At 37.7% G+C, this 17688-nt stretch overlaps 2 protein-coding genes and 1 long non-coding RNA gene across 3 annotated transcripts; 1 reads left to right on the forward strand and 2 right to left on the reverse strand.

Annotated features, from left to right (window-relative positions):
• Positions 1-5026: 5026 nt before the first annotated feature.
• Positions 5027-7622, reverse strand: ela2 (elastase 2). The gene is made up of 8 exons (XM_028015886.1): positions 7506-7622; positions 7264-7352; positions 7081-7178; positions 6332-6451; positions 6061-6197; positions 5642-5787; positions 5368-5520; positions 5027-5117 (listed from the first exon to the last, which is right to left on the reverse strand). The coding sequence occupies exons 1-8, from the start codon at positions 7540-7542 to the stop codon at positions 5100-5102; spliced, it is 798 nt and encodes a 265-aa protein (XP_027871687.1). The 5' UTR covers positions 7543-7622; the 3' UTR covers positions 5027-5099.
• A 1257-nt stretch (positions 7623-8879) lies between these two features.
• ela2l (elastase 2 like) lies at positions 8880-11523 on the forward strand. Its single transcript, XM_027999513.1, has 8 exons — positions 8880-9034; positions 9188-9276; positions 9613-9710; positions 9847-9969; positions 10055-10191; positions 10676-10821; positions 11191-11343; positions 11438-11523. The coding sequence occupies exons 1-8, from the start codon at positions 8998-9000 to the stop codon at positions 11453-11455; spliced, it is 801 nt and encodes a 266-aa protein (XP_027855314.1). The 5' UTR covers positions 8880-8997; the 3' UTR covers positions 11456-11523.
• Positions 9229-17334, reverse strand: LOC114133572 (uncharacterized). The gene is made up of 5 exons (XR_003593212.1): positions 17195-17334; positions 16888-17035; positions 16375-16462; positions 13595-13694; positions 9229-9314 (listed from the first exon to the last, which is right to left on the reverse strand). It is a non-coding gene; the product is annotated as an uncharacterized LOC114133572 (long non-coding RNA).
• Positions 17335-17688: the final 354 nt, after the last annotated feature.

Consider the following 17688-nt stretch of genomic DNA (forward strand, 5'->3'; position numbering starts at 1 on the left):
CAATACTATGTCGCCATCTTGTGGGCAAAAAGCAACATTGCTAAAAAAATAATTGATCCAGATCCACAGCTCTGTTTATAGCTACTTGGTTGGAGAACATATCACTATTATTATTATTATTATTATTATTATTGGAGTAAAGATTTAGTAAAGGGGAACTATTAGGCAAATTTAACTTCTTGCATGTGTTTGTAGTTCCAACAGTCCAAGCGCTTAAAAAAGGTTAATGTTTTCGGTGTCTGAAAACGAGCCACTTCAACAACATCCTAAATACAACTTCATAAATCACCAGTGCCTGGTGATTGCTCGAGAACCTTTGCTGAGCTGATTTTACCGCTGTAAAAAGCAAGGCCGGAATATTAACCCTAGGCACTGAGGCTCACAGGCCTCACTCACAATCCTAACATCCACACTGTGCAAAGGGGGCAACAGCAAACTCCAGGCCACTATAGAGCATTTTCCAGACAGATTCACACAATGCTAAAGCCCAACTTAATTATTTGAACTTCCAACCAAGCTAGCTTATTAAGTGGCACACCCTTTCGTCAAAAGCCAAAACCACTCCAGCGGAAAGTTCGCCTTTCCAGTATGAGAAACCCGGTGCTGCTATCTTACTCATAAATCACACAACAATGGAATAAAGAATAATTAAATAAGTCTTCACTAAAAGTCAACCCAGCAGAAAGCACACCAGAAGTGAAAACGCCAATTAGCCTACTGCACTTATACTAACTCCGCACCATAAAATAATGATTGAAACTACATGTTATGTAAACACCAGAAGACGTTTAAGCAAAACAAATTCGTTATCTAGTCGCACAACCACAACAGTTTATAAAAGGTCACTCAATTCAAAGATGGCGTTAGGCCTACGGCTCTTACCTTTAGAAGTTTTTCTCTTTCTTGTCTTTATCCTTGCAAAGTTTCCAAATAAAGTCCTCAAACTTCAGCTTCCTCACTAGTTGGGACTCGATGGCCGTCAAGGATTCTGCAGAAAGCCTCTTTCTTTACGAATAACAGTTGTCCTGAGTTAATTTTTTTCGTTTCACTTGCGAAGAAAGTAATCTCTCCGTCACGGTTTTTCAGTTTTTGAAAAGCTGAAATAATTGAATAGTATTTCCTCCCGAATGCTTTTTGTAATCCATCTTGACAGTGCTGGGTCTGAGAATGGCACTTTACCTGGCTTCTGTTTGCTCGCCATTTCTAGCTTTTTTTTTGCTGTTGTTTTTTTGTTTGTTTGTTTTCTTCGCTAAAGTTAGCTACAATTAATTAAGGCTGAGCACAACCTTAGCGGGCGATGCTAATGTAACAGGTGGCACCACCAGGTGTCGCACCCTCCACAGCCTGAGCTTCTATAATTTCCTGTGTGTGAGACCAGGTGTGTGTTGGGCCCACGCTGCATTATTAATGACGTTCCGGTGGTAGCGTTACCTGGGGGTGTGGTTGTTCGACGCAGCAGGTAGGCTTATACATTTGTCTCTTTTAATCAGATTGAATTGTATGTTTTTGTTTTTTTATATTGTTCTTATTTGGTAGGGCTGCACCAGATCTACTACATCAAGTTTGACCTTAGACTGCTGGTTTATGCGATGCAGGTATGCAGTGTTTTTAATATGTTTTAGATTGACTTGATTAAAGTGATTTAATAAGCATTTATACATTTTTGTATTTCTGTTTTTACAGTTTGATGTTGTTGTTGATTGTTTGTCTCCTCTTAGTGTTTGTGAGGGCGGGCTAACAACCTTCCATTTATTTTGTTTGTTTTGTCCTCCATTTGTCTTTGGGTCACTTCCTAAATACTCACATCCCGTGTCGCTGTTAATCTTAAATATCTGAGACCCGATCCTGTTTGGTGTGATCTTGAGTTTGGATTGCATGTGATCATTTTGCAGGGAATCGAGTGCATCTTAAGTTTGCAGTGAACATTGTAGTGGTTTATGTGGGTTTGTCCGCCTGAAATAGTGTTTAAATTCGGGTTGAACATTATCAGATTGACAACAAATGGATAAGGTTAACGGGAAACCTTCTTATCTGTGTAACAATAAATTAATAATTAACTTTATTCTGGTTGTTGTTTATTCCCCTTCGGCTTGACTGAGTCATAACACTAACATCGGCCAGATGCATATTGGGGGAACATTTTTATTGCAGTTGCTTCTGTATCTTTTCCCCTCTTTCTTTTAGCTCTCCTCTCTGGATTTCGGTTACCGCAGTTTATTTTCTGCCAACACGATCACGATACATTTTCCCACAGTTACAACCTATCTGACCATGAATCAGTTGCAAATTCATTATGCTATTTCAAATGAAACTTGTTTTTAGGGAATCTGATCTTGGACCAGAACAAAGGAAACCAGCATTGATAAGCCGGTTTCCATATCAATGCTGATATTGATCAGCAATATCAATGCTGATATTGCCAATCGTTATCATTGGCATAGTTATCAACGGTGCCAATGATAACGATTGGCACTGTTATTAGCCAATCACTGCTGCCTGTTGCGACTCAGTACCTTTCAACAAACTGTCAGATACAATAAGTTATTTTTAACAACTTTTGTTTCATTCTGATTATGAAAACTGAGAGCAAAGGCCCATGGACTACTTTTTCAGTAAAGTAAAACCCTTACTGGGTTTCTACTGTAGTCAAAAAATAAATAAAATTCCACTGGCAATAAGAACACTCTCTGCCCAGGTTGCCCATATGGTTATGTCGTTAATTTAACAACTTTATGTCAAAACCAGTTTTGGTTTTGATTAGAACATCATCCCCACCATAAAACACGGTGGAGGAAGCATGATGCTGTGGGAACGTTTTCTGGTGAGACCTGATGCGAAGACGTATGAAACTACATATAGGGCTGGGGCTACAATGGGACTTCTTAGTTGTAATCATATTTGTGTTAGAATGACCTAAATTCAATTGAAAATGTTTTGCAAGTAGTTAAAATAGCTATTCACCGACACTCTTCAATCATTTCTATTCAGTTTTCTTCTTGATGCACTTTACAAAAAAAAACTTAATAAAATCATTTCAATTCAGTTCATTCAAATTGATCCTAGGTATCAAACAGTACAGTGAGCTCCTCAGCTTATTGGTTGAAGAGTATTCTGTCTAAGGAAGCCCAGCAGATTGCATCAAGTTTTTGACTTGCAGCATTCGCTCCTCGTGGAATGATTCTGACCGAGTTTGACCTACTTTGAATAAAATGAGCAAAATGTTCAGTCCCTAGATATGCAAAATTGTTAGAGATGTATTCCAAAAGCCCTCAAGCTGTAATTCCAGTAAAAGAAGCTTAAAATATAACTCATTAAATATTTACTCAGTTTCAGCAAGCAAAAACATCAGAAATTGGTCTCTCCCATTTCCAGAACGTTTTTATCTGAATGTTAATTTATTCATTAGCAGTTTCTTAAACTCTCTAACTGTCAAATCTAACAGGAAATAATGAATCAGCTTCATGTGGCCTAAATTATTATTTTCTTTTTATTATTTTTCCCAGTCACCTCCCAAAAATAGAAAACTTAATAAGCCACTAAAGCAAATAAAAACATGGCCTCCCTAGAAGAATATAACAATGTAAACATGTAAATAGCTAATTTGAATGTTGCCAAGTCTAAGATAATAACATCAACACAGTGGCATTAGAAGAATTGTGAAATATGTTTGCTTTATTAATATGTTTTCCTGTGTTGTTAATAGTAATTAACATGCAAATGAACGCTTGGAGCAAAACTGGGGCATGTGCTTCTCTTTTAATAATTACTGTGTAACATCAGCATTATAAATGAGATCTCTCTCGCTGGAAGACAAGACAGTAATTGGGGTTTTGACTAAATAACTTGCTACCCAGAATAAAGCATCAGACAGAGGGGATAATAATCTCTGTTAATTATGTGTCTGATCCCAGGAGAGACTGGTCTATGATGGATAAGTAGAATTAGCATAAATTGAAATATGTATATAGATTGTTACTATGGACGTATGCTATTATCAGCTGCTGTCATGAATATTAATAGTTAAATCCTAAACTATTTCTGCTGTTAGATTGTTTTCAATGTCCAAAGATTCCTTGATTCCAATTTTAGACCCAAATTTATTGAAACTGAAACCCATTTTAGCCTAACACACTAACTGAAACCAAAAAAAGATTATGATTAAGTGGAGCATTAAAAAAAAAAAAAAACTTAGGACAAGTTGTACAATTTGGGTTTATGGTATATGTGGGATCACTGTGTAGTTGGAATAATGTGTCTAAACCCTGTTAAAGTTTTACTCATCTGACCTATGATGAAAAGGTTAAGAGTGTTCAGGAACAACTCAGGAACCAACAAGGCTCAGGCCCATCATAAACTTCAACATGATGGAAAACTGCCATTACCACATGTAAAGTCGGGTTTTTTTTTCAAACCTGAGAACGCAGAAACCAAATGTCAAGCCTGCTGGTGGAAACATGGGGGCCCATATTTGCAAGTGACAGAGATGCTCTGAACAAAGTGGGTAGAGCAAAACAACAACAAAAAAGAACTACTCCAAATTTGACGACTTCAAATTATATCAACAGCCAGATGGTTGAAACTTGGACTTGATTCAAAACACAAATCAAAATTGGTTTTGGAAAAAGGATAAAGCAGGCTAACTTTAAGCTTTTGAAATGGTCCTCAACTTGAATCCGATTGAAATTTTGAAGACTTTGTTTGCATCGGGGCTAAGAACAAGACACATTTAAATGAAGTGTATCATGACTTCTGTCACTGAGATTGATCACCAAAGTTTAAATTCCATTTTACAAAACTTAAAAAACATTTTCTTCTGTTTTTTTTATTTATTCCTTGAACTTTTCAGTGCTGTTAAAATTGATTTCAGATATCTATTTCTTTCACAGAGGGATGATTTAACACAACTGGTGACAGCAGGCCAAACTCCCTGTCTCTGCAGACAACTGACATTCAAAATAAATACATATTTGTAATATAGCAGAGTATACTGAATCAATGTGTCTAATAACAGAATACAACACAGAGATAAAGTGTTCTTTCAGTCTTTATTTATTTGGCAAACAACAGAATCAACTATGTGCAACAAGAACCCAGTCAATTTAGTTGGAGGTCATGACCTGAAAAAACAAAAGACAAACATTATTTTATTCTGTGCTATAACAGAACATTGTGACAGATGTCTATCCTTCCATAATTAAATTACAGTGTTTTTCAGAATTTTATTATTTTGTAACAATTTCAAACATTCTAACTAGAGACACACAGATAATCGGATTATGGGAATCTTAAGAAAAATTTGAAAAGCAAAAAATAAAAGAATTCCCTATTCTTACCAAATGTTTATGCTATATCAATGCTTCTACTTACATTGTTGATCCAGCTGATGTAGTCACTGACTCTGGTGAAGACAGAGGGCTTCTTGGGGTAGTTGCAGCCCAAACTTGAGCCAAAGCTCACCACTCCATGGACATCCCAAGAGCCATCAGAGTTCTTGCAGTTCAGGGGACCACCGGAGTCTCCCTGGAGGACAGAAGGGACAATGTAACTCTGGACAATACGGTATAAACAGACTTAAGTGCAAGAGGCAAGGATAGTTTATTAGTCAAATGAAACTTTATCAAATATAAGTAGTCTGACTTACATTGCAGCTAGCCACATTACCATCGCCTCCAGCACAAATCATGCTAGTGGTGACCAGAGAGCCCCACCAGTCACCTCTGCTGCAGGTGGGGTAATCGACCACAGGGAGGAGGGCCTGCTGCAGGATGTCAGCAATGGGGCCTCCAGCTTTATTCAAAACAAATAAGACGTCTAAATTAACATTTGAACTTCAGAAGAACATCTTCATGAATAACCTCTTAACTTTTTTTAATTATTATTTTTTAGTTTTGATCATGTATATGGTAAGTCACATTTAGGTTCATAATTAAGGCCTGTGAAACCAGTCTTCAAAAAAAAAAAAAGACATGAATTACGGGTTTCTTCTTAAATGTAACGTCAACCATGAAACACAAGGCTAAGGTGGACTGTTTGTCTTTCTTTTGTGGCTGCAGGACTTACTCCAGAGACGTCCCCAGCCAGTGACGTAGCAGGGAGCCTGGTCGGGCAGAATTTCCCCAGAGGTGGGGAGACAGGCGGGGGTGATGGAAGCTGAGAGTTGGACAGGAGATGCCAGCTTGATCAAGGCAATGTCGTTACTGGACCATGAGATGTAGATAAAGGCAGAAAAAAAAAATCAGAAACAGAGCAGTGTGGAAAAATAACTCAATGCGGGTACTTCATCATAACACCCAGCATGCCGTGGGTTCTCTCTGAGAAATTTGCTCCCCACCGGATATTGTAAGAGTCCCAGTTGGGGTGGACAATGATCTTCTCGGGGCTGATGGCAATGGAACCACCCTCACTGGCAGTCAGATCATGTTTTCCCAGGTAGACTCTGTAGGTTCGGCTCCTGTTTAATCGAAGAAAAGAAAAAAATACAGAAAAAGTCAAATAAAATACAAGGAAATTTACACCATCGCTAAAGTTATCAATAATAGAAAGCTATTATATTAGAAAGAAACTAGGTCATTTAAATAAATTGAATTGAAGACTGGCATGAAGTGCAAAAATATCACAATTTATTTTTCTTTTGGGGAAGGAAAGCAGAAGGTTTTTGGGGGGCAGGAGTGGGATGCAGTGTTAGTAGTTTGTCTTGTGACTGGTGGGTTGTTGGTATGAACCCCTGTTCATGTGTGTCATGGTTTGGTTACTGGGATTTCAAAGCTTACTAACCACAAAAATAGAATTAAAATTTGGTATTATTATTTCAAATAGCAATATTTCTACAGGGTTTTTTGGGGTAAAGCTGGCATGCTTCTATGTTTTAGGTTTTCCTGGAAGCCTATTGAGTGTCAACAAATTAAAGTAATTCAAAGTGGATTTTTTTTTCTATTCTGTTACATTTGTAATCCAACTTATTACTGTTTCTATTGTCATCAGACTGTATTTCAATGTAAGATTTTGAAATAATATTTTTTATTCTAATTCAATTAACTGGGAGTTTAAAACTCATAATTGTAATTATTATTATTATTTTACCCGATGCAGTGAGCAGCAGTGATGACCCACAGGTCGGAGATCAGAGTGCCACCACAAGTGTGGTAGAAACTGATACCACTCTGGTACTGCAGAGACACCTGTAGAGATCATAAAAACAAGCACACACCCATCATGATTTGATGAAAACACTCGAATTTGGAATCTAGAAAGAGGGGAACATACCTGCCAGGGCCAGCTGTTCTGACGGACATCGACTCCGCCGACCACCCTGGAAAGGATTGGGGGGTAGGTGGGCAGGCCACAGCCGTAGGCTAAAAGAAAACAGTACAAAATGTTTTTAATCTTACAATTTCCTATGTTAATCAATATAAAGTTACTATTTCATCCTTGTGTTTAGAATAAAACACAAGGATGACTTTTTTGTTTTTTTCTTTTTTAAAATCAGTGAAGAACCTTTAGCTTACCACCGGCAACGAACAAAGCCAAGATCACAAACTTCATTGTAACTGTCGGTGAGTTTTATGACGACTTGCAGCTCTTTATATACAATATCACTGTGGCCATATCAGACATATTGTGAATAATTTTCCTAGCCACAGCAAGGAAAACAGGGCTGGAAAAACAAATTTACCCTTGGAGATAAGAGTGGAGATAAAAGAACCATATCTGTCATGTGACCACTGTATCCGTGTGAGAAAAATACAGATGCCTCCTGATGTTGTTAGATTCTTTTTAGTGGCTGAGAAAATATTTTTATCTGAGAATATCTATTAAAATTTAGAGGGCTTGACTCATCATTTTTAACATACACATACTGTATATTACAATCACTAACATATTTTATTTGAATTTTATGTTATTGCACAAAATTGTGTAAAATTGTGAAATGGGAAACAGATGGATCTGTCAATTTGAGGGTGCATTTGTGTACACCCCCCTTACTTCATTGCTAATGCTCAGAAGAATCACCTTTTGCTGCAATTATATCAGCTTGTTGGTTGGTTTATGACTCTATCAGCCCTGAACATCTACAGACTGAAATTTATGTTGTTTTTGTCTTTGCAAGAACGCCTATGTATGGCGTCAATGAACCACAATTTTGAAGTATTGTCACAGATCATCAGGTGGCTTTATATCTGAACTTTAGTCATTCTATCACATGAATATAATATAGAAGATTCTCTTCAATAGTGCAGTGGCTTCTTAAAGCAGTTGGTTTTCAATGGATTGTATTTTGGTGTACCAGGTCAAAATTTAGCAGCACTGACATACTGCTGCACTCTAAGCAAATTCCATTTGCACCAAAAACATTTAGCAGATGAAGGAGGAGTTTCACTAAATCTATATGTGTACAGATATTTAGTTATAAAAATAAAATCAATACAATTGGAAAAATTCCCAATGATATTTTGTGTTGGTCTATCACATAAGATCCCAACACACATAAGTTATGATGCTATGATCTTAATTTTATCCCAGTTTATAACAAGTTTAATTTTTGTAAAGTTTTTATGGGATGGAAAACCTTTAATAGATGCACACAGAAGAAAGCAACCTCCGTAATTGAAAATGTATAACGGAAATTATACCTGACACATTTTGAGTTTTGTGTACGGTAAGTCAATCAGCGAAATTTAAAAAATGGTTACTAGCTTATGTATTTGTCATTCCAGTTTTTCTGGCATCTCTGTTAGAAATAGATGTGTGACATGTTCAACAAACAAAAGAAGAAAGTTCAGCTACAGAACACTTTGACCTTGCAGTCGTGTTTCACATCTGCTAGTCCGCATAATCACCTGTAGTTGGCGTGTCCACCTATAGCTCCACCCGCTGTTAAAATTTCTCATGGGGTAATTTTCCAGGAATTAGAACCAGATTTAGCAGGTTGCATAAGAAAGGTGGTGAGAGTTATAAATATGTCAGAAGCTAACTTTGAGCTGTGAAGATACTGACACAATGAAGTTTGTGGTCCTTGCTTTGCTCGTTGCCGGCGGTAAGTCAGATTTTGCTTCCAAGAACTACGGACAAAAAAAAATCATCTTTCTATTCCCCTCTGTTCATTTGATGAACCATGTTTATCTAAAACATGAAAGTTTAAACATAGCTGATTAAATTACGAACTTTTAACATGGTTCCTTTATTTCAGCCTATGGGTGCGGCAATCCCACCTTCCAGCCCGTGGTGAGCAGAGTGGTTAACGGAGAGGACGTCAGGCCTCACAGCTGGCCATGGCAGGTAGGAGGAATACGAAGTGTTTGAAATCTGCAAAGCAACTTTTAAAATAAAAACAATTAAAATGATTGATATAGTGCAAGTAAACATTTGGAGGATGAGGGAAAAAAATATGAAAGTAAAAGTTACGTTGATGCACAATTCCCTTTTTGTATGTAATCCATTTCAAATGTTTAAAAAGTTCAGCGAATGAAAAGGAAGTCTGGCTACACTTTGCATCTACTACTTTACAGTAAAGCAGGAGTTAGAGTTTCCTCAGTAAATGAAATTGAAGCAATGATAACAACCATAATAATTTATCTTAAAGACAATCCTTGGTATTCTCACATATCCTTCCAGATTTCCCTGCAGTACAACAGTAACGGTGAGTGGAGACACACTTGCGGAGGCACTCTGATCTCTAGCCAGTGGGTCCTCACTGCTGCTCACTGCATCAGGTAGGAGACTGTCACCAAACACTATTACAAGGACTCAAGAGTTTCATATAAAAATATTTGTTTTAGAATGTTGCTTCCAAAAATGCGTATATGTGAGCTTCAGATCTCAACTGCTTCTGATTTTTCCCTTTCTTAGCTCAGGCCGGGAGTACAGAGTGGCGTTGGGAAAGCACAACCTGCTGGAGGATGAGAACGGCTCTCTGTTCCTGGGCACTGCCACCATCGTGGTGCACGAGGACTGGAACTCGTTCTTCATCCGGTAATTACCCCGGTCTAAACCATATTTGTGAAGAATGCAAAAGTACGAGTTCTGATAAAGTTTGATATCCCTCCATCTTCCACAGTAATGACGTTGCCCTGGTCAAGCTGGAGGCCCCCGTTGAATTCTCTGACACCGTCCATCCTGCTTGTCTTCCTCCTGATGGCTTCATCCTCCCCCATAATGCACCCTGCTTTGTGACCGGGTGGGGTCGTCTATACAGTGAGTTATCTTTGTTTCATGGGTGTTTCAGGCGGAAACACCCATGAAATATAAAGTTGTATCCTGCTGTATGTGACGTGTCTATACTGCCCACCAGAGGTCTTTCTATGTAAATTCTACCATGCAGGAGATGCATGTTGCGATTTATAAATGTGACTTGATTTCTTTATTTTGTAATTTTAGTGTTTTTATATCTGATATAAAAACATGCTATTTTCTAAACAAAATATTCTGTCTCCATTTTAATAAATTTTGTATCTTGCTTTGGTACTTATTGACTGGAGTCTGCTAATGAAGCTTTACTGACTGATTGGTAAATTTGTCATTTTGATTGGATTAAGTTTTTTATGCAGATAATGCACTCACTGGATTTATGTGTTATTTAGAAACTTAAAATATGATACATCAGTGGCTATGGTAATATGGTGGTTTTCCAAAAGCCTTTTGCTGACATAAACTTACTGTATGTCTCTCATGTGCACAGCCGGAGGTCCCATCGCTGACATCCTGCAGCAGGCTCTGCTGCCCGTTGTGGACCACGCCACCTGCAGTCAGTCCGACTGGTGGGGCTCTCAGGTGACACAAACCATGGTCTGCGCTGGTGGAGACGGAGTTGTTGCTGGATGCAATGTGAGTCCTAAACACAACAATTTTCAATAGTTTTTTCCTCCATGCATAAGGATCGAGACTGCCTTTGGGTATCTATGGATGGCTCTGTACATATTTGGAAATACGAAAGTCTTTATTTTAATGTTTTGCTGGTGAAATGTCTGTCTGACATAAATTATCATTATCAAAATGTGCCATCTTTTGTTTATCTTGAAAGTAAATGGGACGTTTACTTTCAAGGCATAGGAGATCTGCTCAATTATACAAAGTGATTTATCCATTCCTGTCAAAAAATTGAAACACATCTTGCAGCTCTGTATGCTACGTATTACATTTTATTCTGCTGGATTTTGATAGCTGATTTTTTTTTTGTTTGTGTGGCACTGTTAGGGAGACTCTGGCGGTCCTCTGAACTGTCAGGGCTCTGATGGATCCTGGGAGGTTCATGGTATTGTCAGCTTTGGCTCTGGGCTCGGCTGCAACTACTACAAGAAGCCCACCGTCTTTACTCAAGTCAGCTCTTTCGTGGACTGGATCAACACTGTAAGCTTCTGAAACTGCTACTAAATCGCTGGGTGTGGAGTTCAAATTATTGAGGTCATAAAAACCTGACATATCTTCATGATTTCTTTCACAGACAATGGTGGCCAACTGATAGAGCACCATTTTGGGACCAAGGCTATCACTCTAGCCTAGCAAAATAAAGCCTTTTTACCTACTCTATGTGTTGTGTCATGTTGATTTCATTGCTCATAACTAAACATTCTGCTCACTGGGAGCGCATCAACAGCGTCGCACACAAAAACGTTACAGCACTTGAGATTCTGCAAAAAACTCCTTCATTTCCTCAATTTAAGCCAGTGGTCTTAAACTCCATTCATCAAACTCCAGCAACTTTTAGATGTCTCTTTGTTTCAGCACACCTGGCTCCAATATTAGCTCATTAGCACAGTTCTGTAGCTTGACAGTATGCTTTGTAGAACAAAAATAAGATTTTAAAGTCTATCATCTGTATAAACAGGGAGACAGTTAAAGACATTTAAGGACTTTTGTGATGTGATGCACTTCCCTGGTGTTGATCAGGGAAGTGCAACATTTTGCGTTAGCTAGCCAGCTGAGTTCCACCTTCTTCTAATGATCTCTACACCATAATAATTATGAAATCTACTGAAGTAATTGCTGTTTTTTCTGTATTCTGAGAAAACACAGAAAAAAAGTTTTTTCTGCATGTGTCTGCTTTTTTTCTACATGTTTTACAGTGCTTATTAAACATGAGCATAAGATTGCAGTTCATGTTAGCCTCTTAACATCACTATTTACATTACAGTGACAAACAAAATCATAACTGTTACAGCTTGTTTGTCTTCGTCTTTCAGGGTGATTTGCAGCTCTTTTTTCTACTATGTAAATTCTGAAGATCTCAGGCATGTTGAGTCAGTTTCTCCTTAACATGGTGAAGAAAACCTAGTTGAAAAAACAACATAGTCATTGAGATAAGAATGGAGGTATCTTTCCATCTCCACTGTCCCTGAATGAGAACCATGCAGATGACACAAGTTGTGGTCTGCAGAGAAAGACGTGGATGTTAAGATGATGTTTTAATTTTTAAAAGTGTTTTTACTGCATGTTTAAAATGTTAAAAAAAATACATCATTTATTTAAATAAAAATTTTACTGAACAGTAAGGTGACTTAATGTTTTAATCTCTATCGACTTTGCAGAAATGTCCTTGTTGTATATAAACATTAAGCATTTAAATTTGGATGAAAGGCACAAAAATAGTTGGACTCAGAGGAATGTGAAATGTTCTACAATGTAAGGGCTCAACATTTTTATGAGGTCGTGTTTTACAGAAATATGCAAGGAAATTAAGGATCACAATAAAAGGGAAATATTGGTATGCTGGACTCATCATGTCGCATGTCATCAACTGTGTCTTTCATTACTTAAAAGTTTTATTTGGTTAAAGAATGAGATGCGTAGGGGTGCTAGATTTGGAATGGATCCTGCTGACACGTTCAGAAATCGCTAACTTGTTTACATCTCTCCGTGTGGAGGCTTTTTCTGACACCCACCTATTGAAATTTCATCAAATTGCAAAGTGCACAAATGGAAAAACGGAGAACACGTTTCCTAGGTTACATATGATGGTAATGGGCAAAAATAAGTCTGACATTTCAACTTCACACTGCGGAGATACAGCCAGAATGAGGTCTGTGGTGCTTGCTCGGCAGTAAGCAGCACAGAACTTATTCAGCCTTTCTCTGCAAACTAAAGGCTGTGTGTTTGCATGTGCAATTTAAATGATTTCTTTCTGTCTTTGTGTGAATCCTTTCAGTCTACGGGTGCGTGAGTCCCACTGTCCAGCCGGTGGTGCATCAAATGGTTAATGGAGTGGATGTCAGGCCCCACAGCTGGCCCTGACAGGTAAATTGAAAGTGCAAAATGTCACTTAGCTAAGCAAAATATCCCTGAATGACTTGAAATAATATTAAAGAAATATTTGTGACTGAGTGTATCAGAGAACAGAGGCAAGTTTATAGTGCCTATAAATCAGAAAGGCAAATATTAAATAATATTTTTTTAACTAAAAACAGAAAACTTTGAAAACAATTAAGATGTATAGTTTGTATAGAAAAAAAACTTTACACACACACATTCATTTAACTAAAAATAGCAGCAGTTAAAAGTGAATTGAATTACGGAAAAACCATAAAATTCCATGCAGGAGACACCATTAATATTTCTTTTTCAAATGTAAAGTAACACCAACCAAACCATGAAACTTCCTTACTTGTTTCAGGTTTCTTTGCATTGCAAGATTGACGGTGAGTGGCAACATTCCTGTGGGGAGGTACTGTGATCTCTGAACGGTGGATCCTGACTGCCGCGTACTGTACCATGTAAGAAAAAAACACAACTTAGAGTGGGTCATGTCCACAAACTAACTGTGCCACTACTAATAATGCTTAGATATAGGGGACTTAATTGGATTTCTGTTGCTTCTGACGAACCAACTTGTAGCGAACACATGGAGTGCAGAGTGGCTCTAATTCAATAGTCGAAACAAACCTCACATTCACAAGTGATGGGAAAATTTTATCACCAACCATCTGCTATGTTCTTAGTCTTCAACATCTGTTTGACATTCTGCACGTTTCTCACAACAGCAACAGAAGCAGTCAGCTGCGGTCGGTCTATGACGGCGCAAATATATCACTATTTTTTAAATGTAACACTATACACGCGTCATCAGTTGTGAAAAGGCTGTTGGTTCTTGCTGTTGTCATGGCTGGTGGTAAGAGAGTAAATCTGTTTCAATAAGTTGCTTGTTGTTCTCGCCTTGACTGCCTTGTATTTGTCAATTAAATCCATAGGTCAGATTGTTTGGGAAGACTCCTAAAATATTTACTAGATAAGTACATTAAAACTGATGGCATTTACTTTTTGTTGTGAAAATGTTATACTGTTTCAAAAATATCACTAAGTATATCAGATGTTATAAGTAGGAAATAGCATCATGTTTCTGATTCAGCGTATGGTAGTTGCAGGAGAGGACGTCAGACCCCACAGCTGGCCCTGGCAGGTATTAGACCTGCTTTAAATGTGTTCTGATTCCCGGCAGCAGCACAGTCTTGCATTACCATTTTAGCTAGTCAAGAAGAACTTGAAATTCTGATTCATTTATGTGCTTTTTATGTGATTTAATGCATCTGTTCATATTATTCCCCGTGTTTCTGAGGTATCGCTGCAGTCGAACAGCAGAGGGCGCTAGAGTCATGTCTGTGGAGGCACCCTCATCTCCCAAGACTGGGTCCTGACTGCTGCACACTGCATCAAGTGAGTTCCAATCAGGACCAATATAACGTAATGTGACGTAACGTAGAGAGAGAAAGCGTTAAGACACTTCAATCAATGTCTTATATTTCTTTATTCTAACTATGCACCAAACACATAGACAGAAAGTTTATAATTTGCACTGTCAGCCTGAAAACCAGTAACCAGTAACATATTATTATTTATTTATTTGTGATGCTTTTTAATGTGTCCACCATAGTTTAATTGAGTACATTTTTCTGTTGCCTTTCTGCTTTCTTTTATGTTTTGGGTTTTTGCACAAATTCCTTCACAGTTACATTTTGTAATTTTGTACTCTATGATAACCTTGAACATTGAACCAAGTTGACATTCGATACATTTGTTGTAGATCTAATCGTGAAATCTTGTAAATAACAGCAGAAAAACACAAGCCTTTTGTCTGGATGTTGAATCCTAAAAAAATGACTAGATGTCAAGGCATTTTTGGTAAATTAGCTTATTGAACATTGATTTCAGTAATTTAATTCACTATGTGAAGCACAGCATGCTATGGACAGAATGTTTTCAAACCTTTATTTCTGATTGCAATTTTCAACTTGCAGCTAATGAAAACACATTGAAGATTAGAATATTATGTCAGACCAATTAGAATTTTTTTAAGAAACATGGCTTAATGAAAAGCATTGTTAAAACCTGCTTTAAAGTTATTTGTCAAAAGGTACATTTAATTGTACAAACCCATATCATTGAAATTCATATTATATTTTGCTGCATATGACTTTAGATAAAAAATTTGATCTTGTTCCAACAAAAAACAAACCCAAACCTTTTTTGTGTTTTTGAGAAGCTCAGAAGACTGTAAAGGTAAATAACTGGAAGATCCCTGAATTTTGTCATACTGATCATCCGTCTAGCACATATTTACACACAAAAAACAATCTGTTTCGCTTTCTGAATCCCTGAGCCTTGCTGGTTGCCGTTCTTACAGTGAAGTCGACGACTACAGAGTGGAGCTGGTGAAGCACAGTCTGAAGGCCACTGAGGAAGGCTCAGTGGCTTGCAGTGCAGCCAAGATCATTACTCATGAAGACTACAACATCCTGCTCAGCCGCTAACCGCAACATTTCTTAAACCACTTCTCTTAATGTAGAAGAGTGTGAGGTATCGCTTAACAGTGAATGCTATTTCATAGGTGATCCAAACTGTAAAAACTGATGAAGCTACTTTCTTTTCACCTCTTGTACATAAATGTATTGATTTGCTGTTTTTGCAGGAATGACACTGCTCTGATAAAGCTGTCTTCCCCTGTTGCTTTGTCTGATACAATCACACCTGCGTGCCTTCCAGACCGGGACGTCGTCCTCCCACATGGGACCCCTTGTCTTGTCACTGGCTGGGGGCGTCTTTCAAGTGGGTGATTCAAACAGAAATAAGACAAAGCTCAACTATTAGCTAAACCAAAGGTTAGACAAAAGGTTGGGTCCTGAATTATGCATGAGTACTATGAGCAGTCACCTAGTGGGCGTGTTCATTTTGTAGAATAGCACATTTATGGAGCTGAAGTCCAAAACTTCCTTCCAAAACTGTCAATATTACTTGAGTTTACACAGTTGCCACATAATACAACAACAAACCTTTATGGGAGAGACCAACAAAAGTAGCATTTAAGAGTATGGCAGAATTTCTTCAGAAACGGAAATGTAAAAAGCTTATTTTGCTTTTTTTTTTTTCTTTCACCGACCTTTATTCACTTACCTATGAATAAAATCTGGTGCTTTCAGAAGTCACGCAGTTGGTAAGGAGAAGATTAAAGTGAAAATATAGTCACAAACATATCCATTATCTGGAAACACATAAACAATGGAGATCCACTCAAAGGCAGAAAAAGGACAGCATTAATCTGAAAAGCAGTCAAGACCACCATTTTAACTTAGGAGGACTTTCAGACATCTACTGCTAAGCTGAAAGAAAAACTATTCCTCACGCACTCAAAATAAATAAATAAATAAATAAAATCTACTATTTTTAAATGTTAAAATTTCAAGCCATATTAATACTTTTGAAAGGCAATGAAAACAATATGATTACGGAAGCATCTTATGCATACTGACACACTAATTTCTCACTGAATAAGACTGTAAAGAAAAACTGCTTTAATATTACATGTATATTGGTCATTTTAACCAGATCAAATTTATTTTAACCGTAGACAAAAATCCTTTAAGCCTAACGCTGTTTAACCAAAGTCAAAATTTGCATTTTTCTCACCTGAGACAGCCAACGGTCCTGCAGCTGATATTCTTCAGCAGGCTTTCCTGCCTGTAGTCGGCCATGATGTCTGCTCGCAGCCCGACTGGTGGAATGTCCTGGCAACTGAGAAAATGGTCTGCGCTGGAGGAGATGGCATCACCGCAGGCTGTAACGTGAGGTTGCATTAGAATTTAACAATCCGTGTATTCCTAAAAATACACAAATTTTAGGAATTTGTGTTTTTCTTCCTATTTTCACTTAACGTAAGGAGAAAGGCGTAACATTTAGCCTCGCTTTTTAAACTGCCAGCTAACAACTAACTAACCTGCAGCGAGACTCTGGTGGCCCTCTGAATTGCCCAAACCCAGATGGCTCCTGGGACGTCCACGGCATCGTGAGCTTCGGTTCTGGTGAGGGTTGCAATGTTCTGCAGAAGCCCACGGTCTTTACACAAGTCAGCTCGTATGTTTGATGGATTAAACAAGTGAGTAGCTGTTTATTTCTGCAATTACCTTTTGACTAAAAAAAAATAATCAATTATTAAAAATCAGGGAATTTTTTGTGTTCTCTTTTATTTCCTCTGCAGGTAATGAGCACCAACTAAAGATGCTGCTGATAAGAACAGCTAGCAAATGTAAAAGATGCACCTAGTGAAATGTAAGGACCTTAAAATGTAATATTAAAAAATAGTAGTATTGTAAATGTACAAGAATTGACTACCTAACCAGATCACGTTTGTGGCTATATTTGACTTTTCCACAGTTTATAAAATTAGATTATTGCATAATTTTGTGAAAAACATCAATAAAATACACTGGG

This window comes from Xiphophorus couchianus, chromosome 1 (genome assembly GCF_001444195.1).
Source record: "Xiphophorus couchianus chromosome 1, X_couchianus-1.0, whole genome shotgun sequence".
Lineage (NCBI taxonomy): Eukaryota > Metazoa > Chordata > Actinopteri > Cyprinodontiformes > Poeciliidae > Xiphophorus > Xiphophorus couchianus.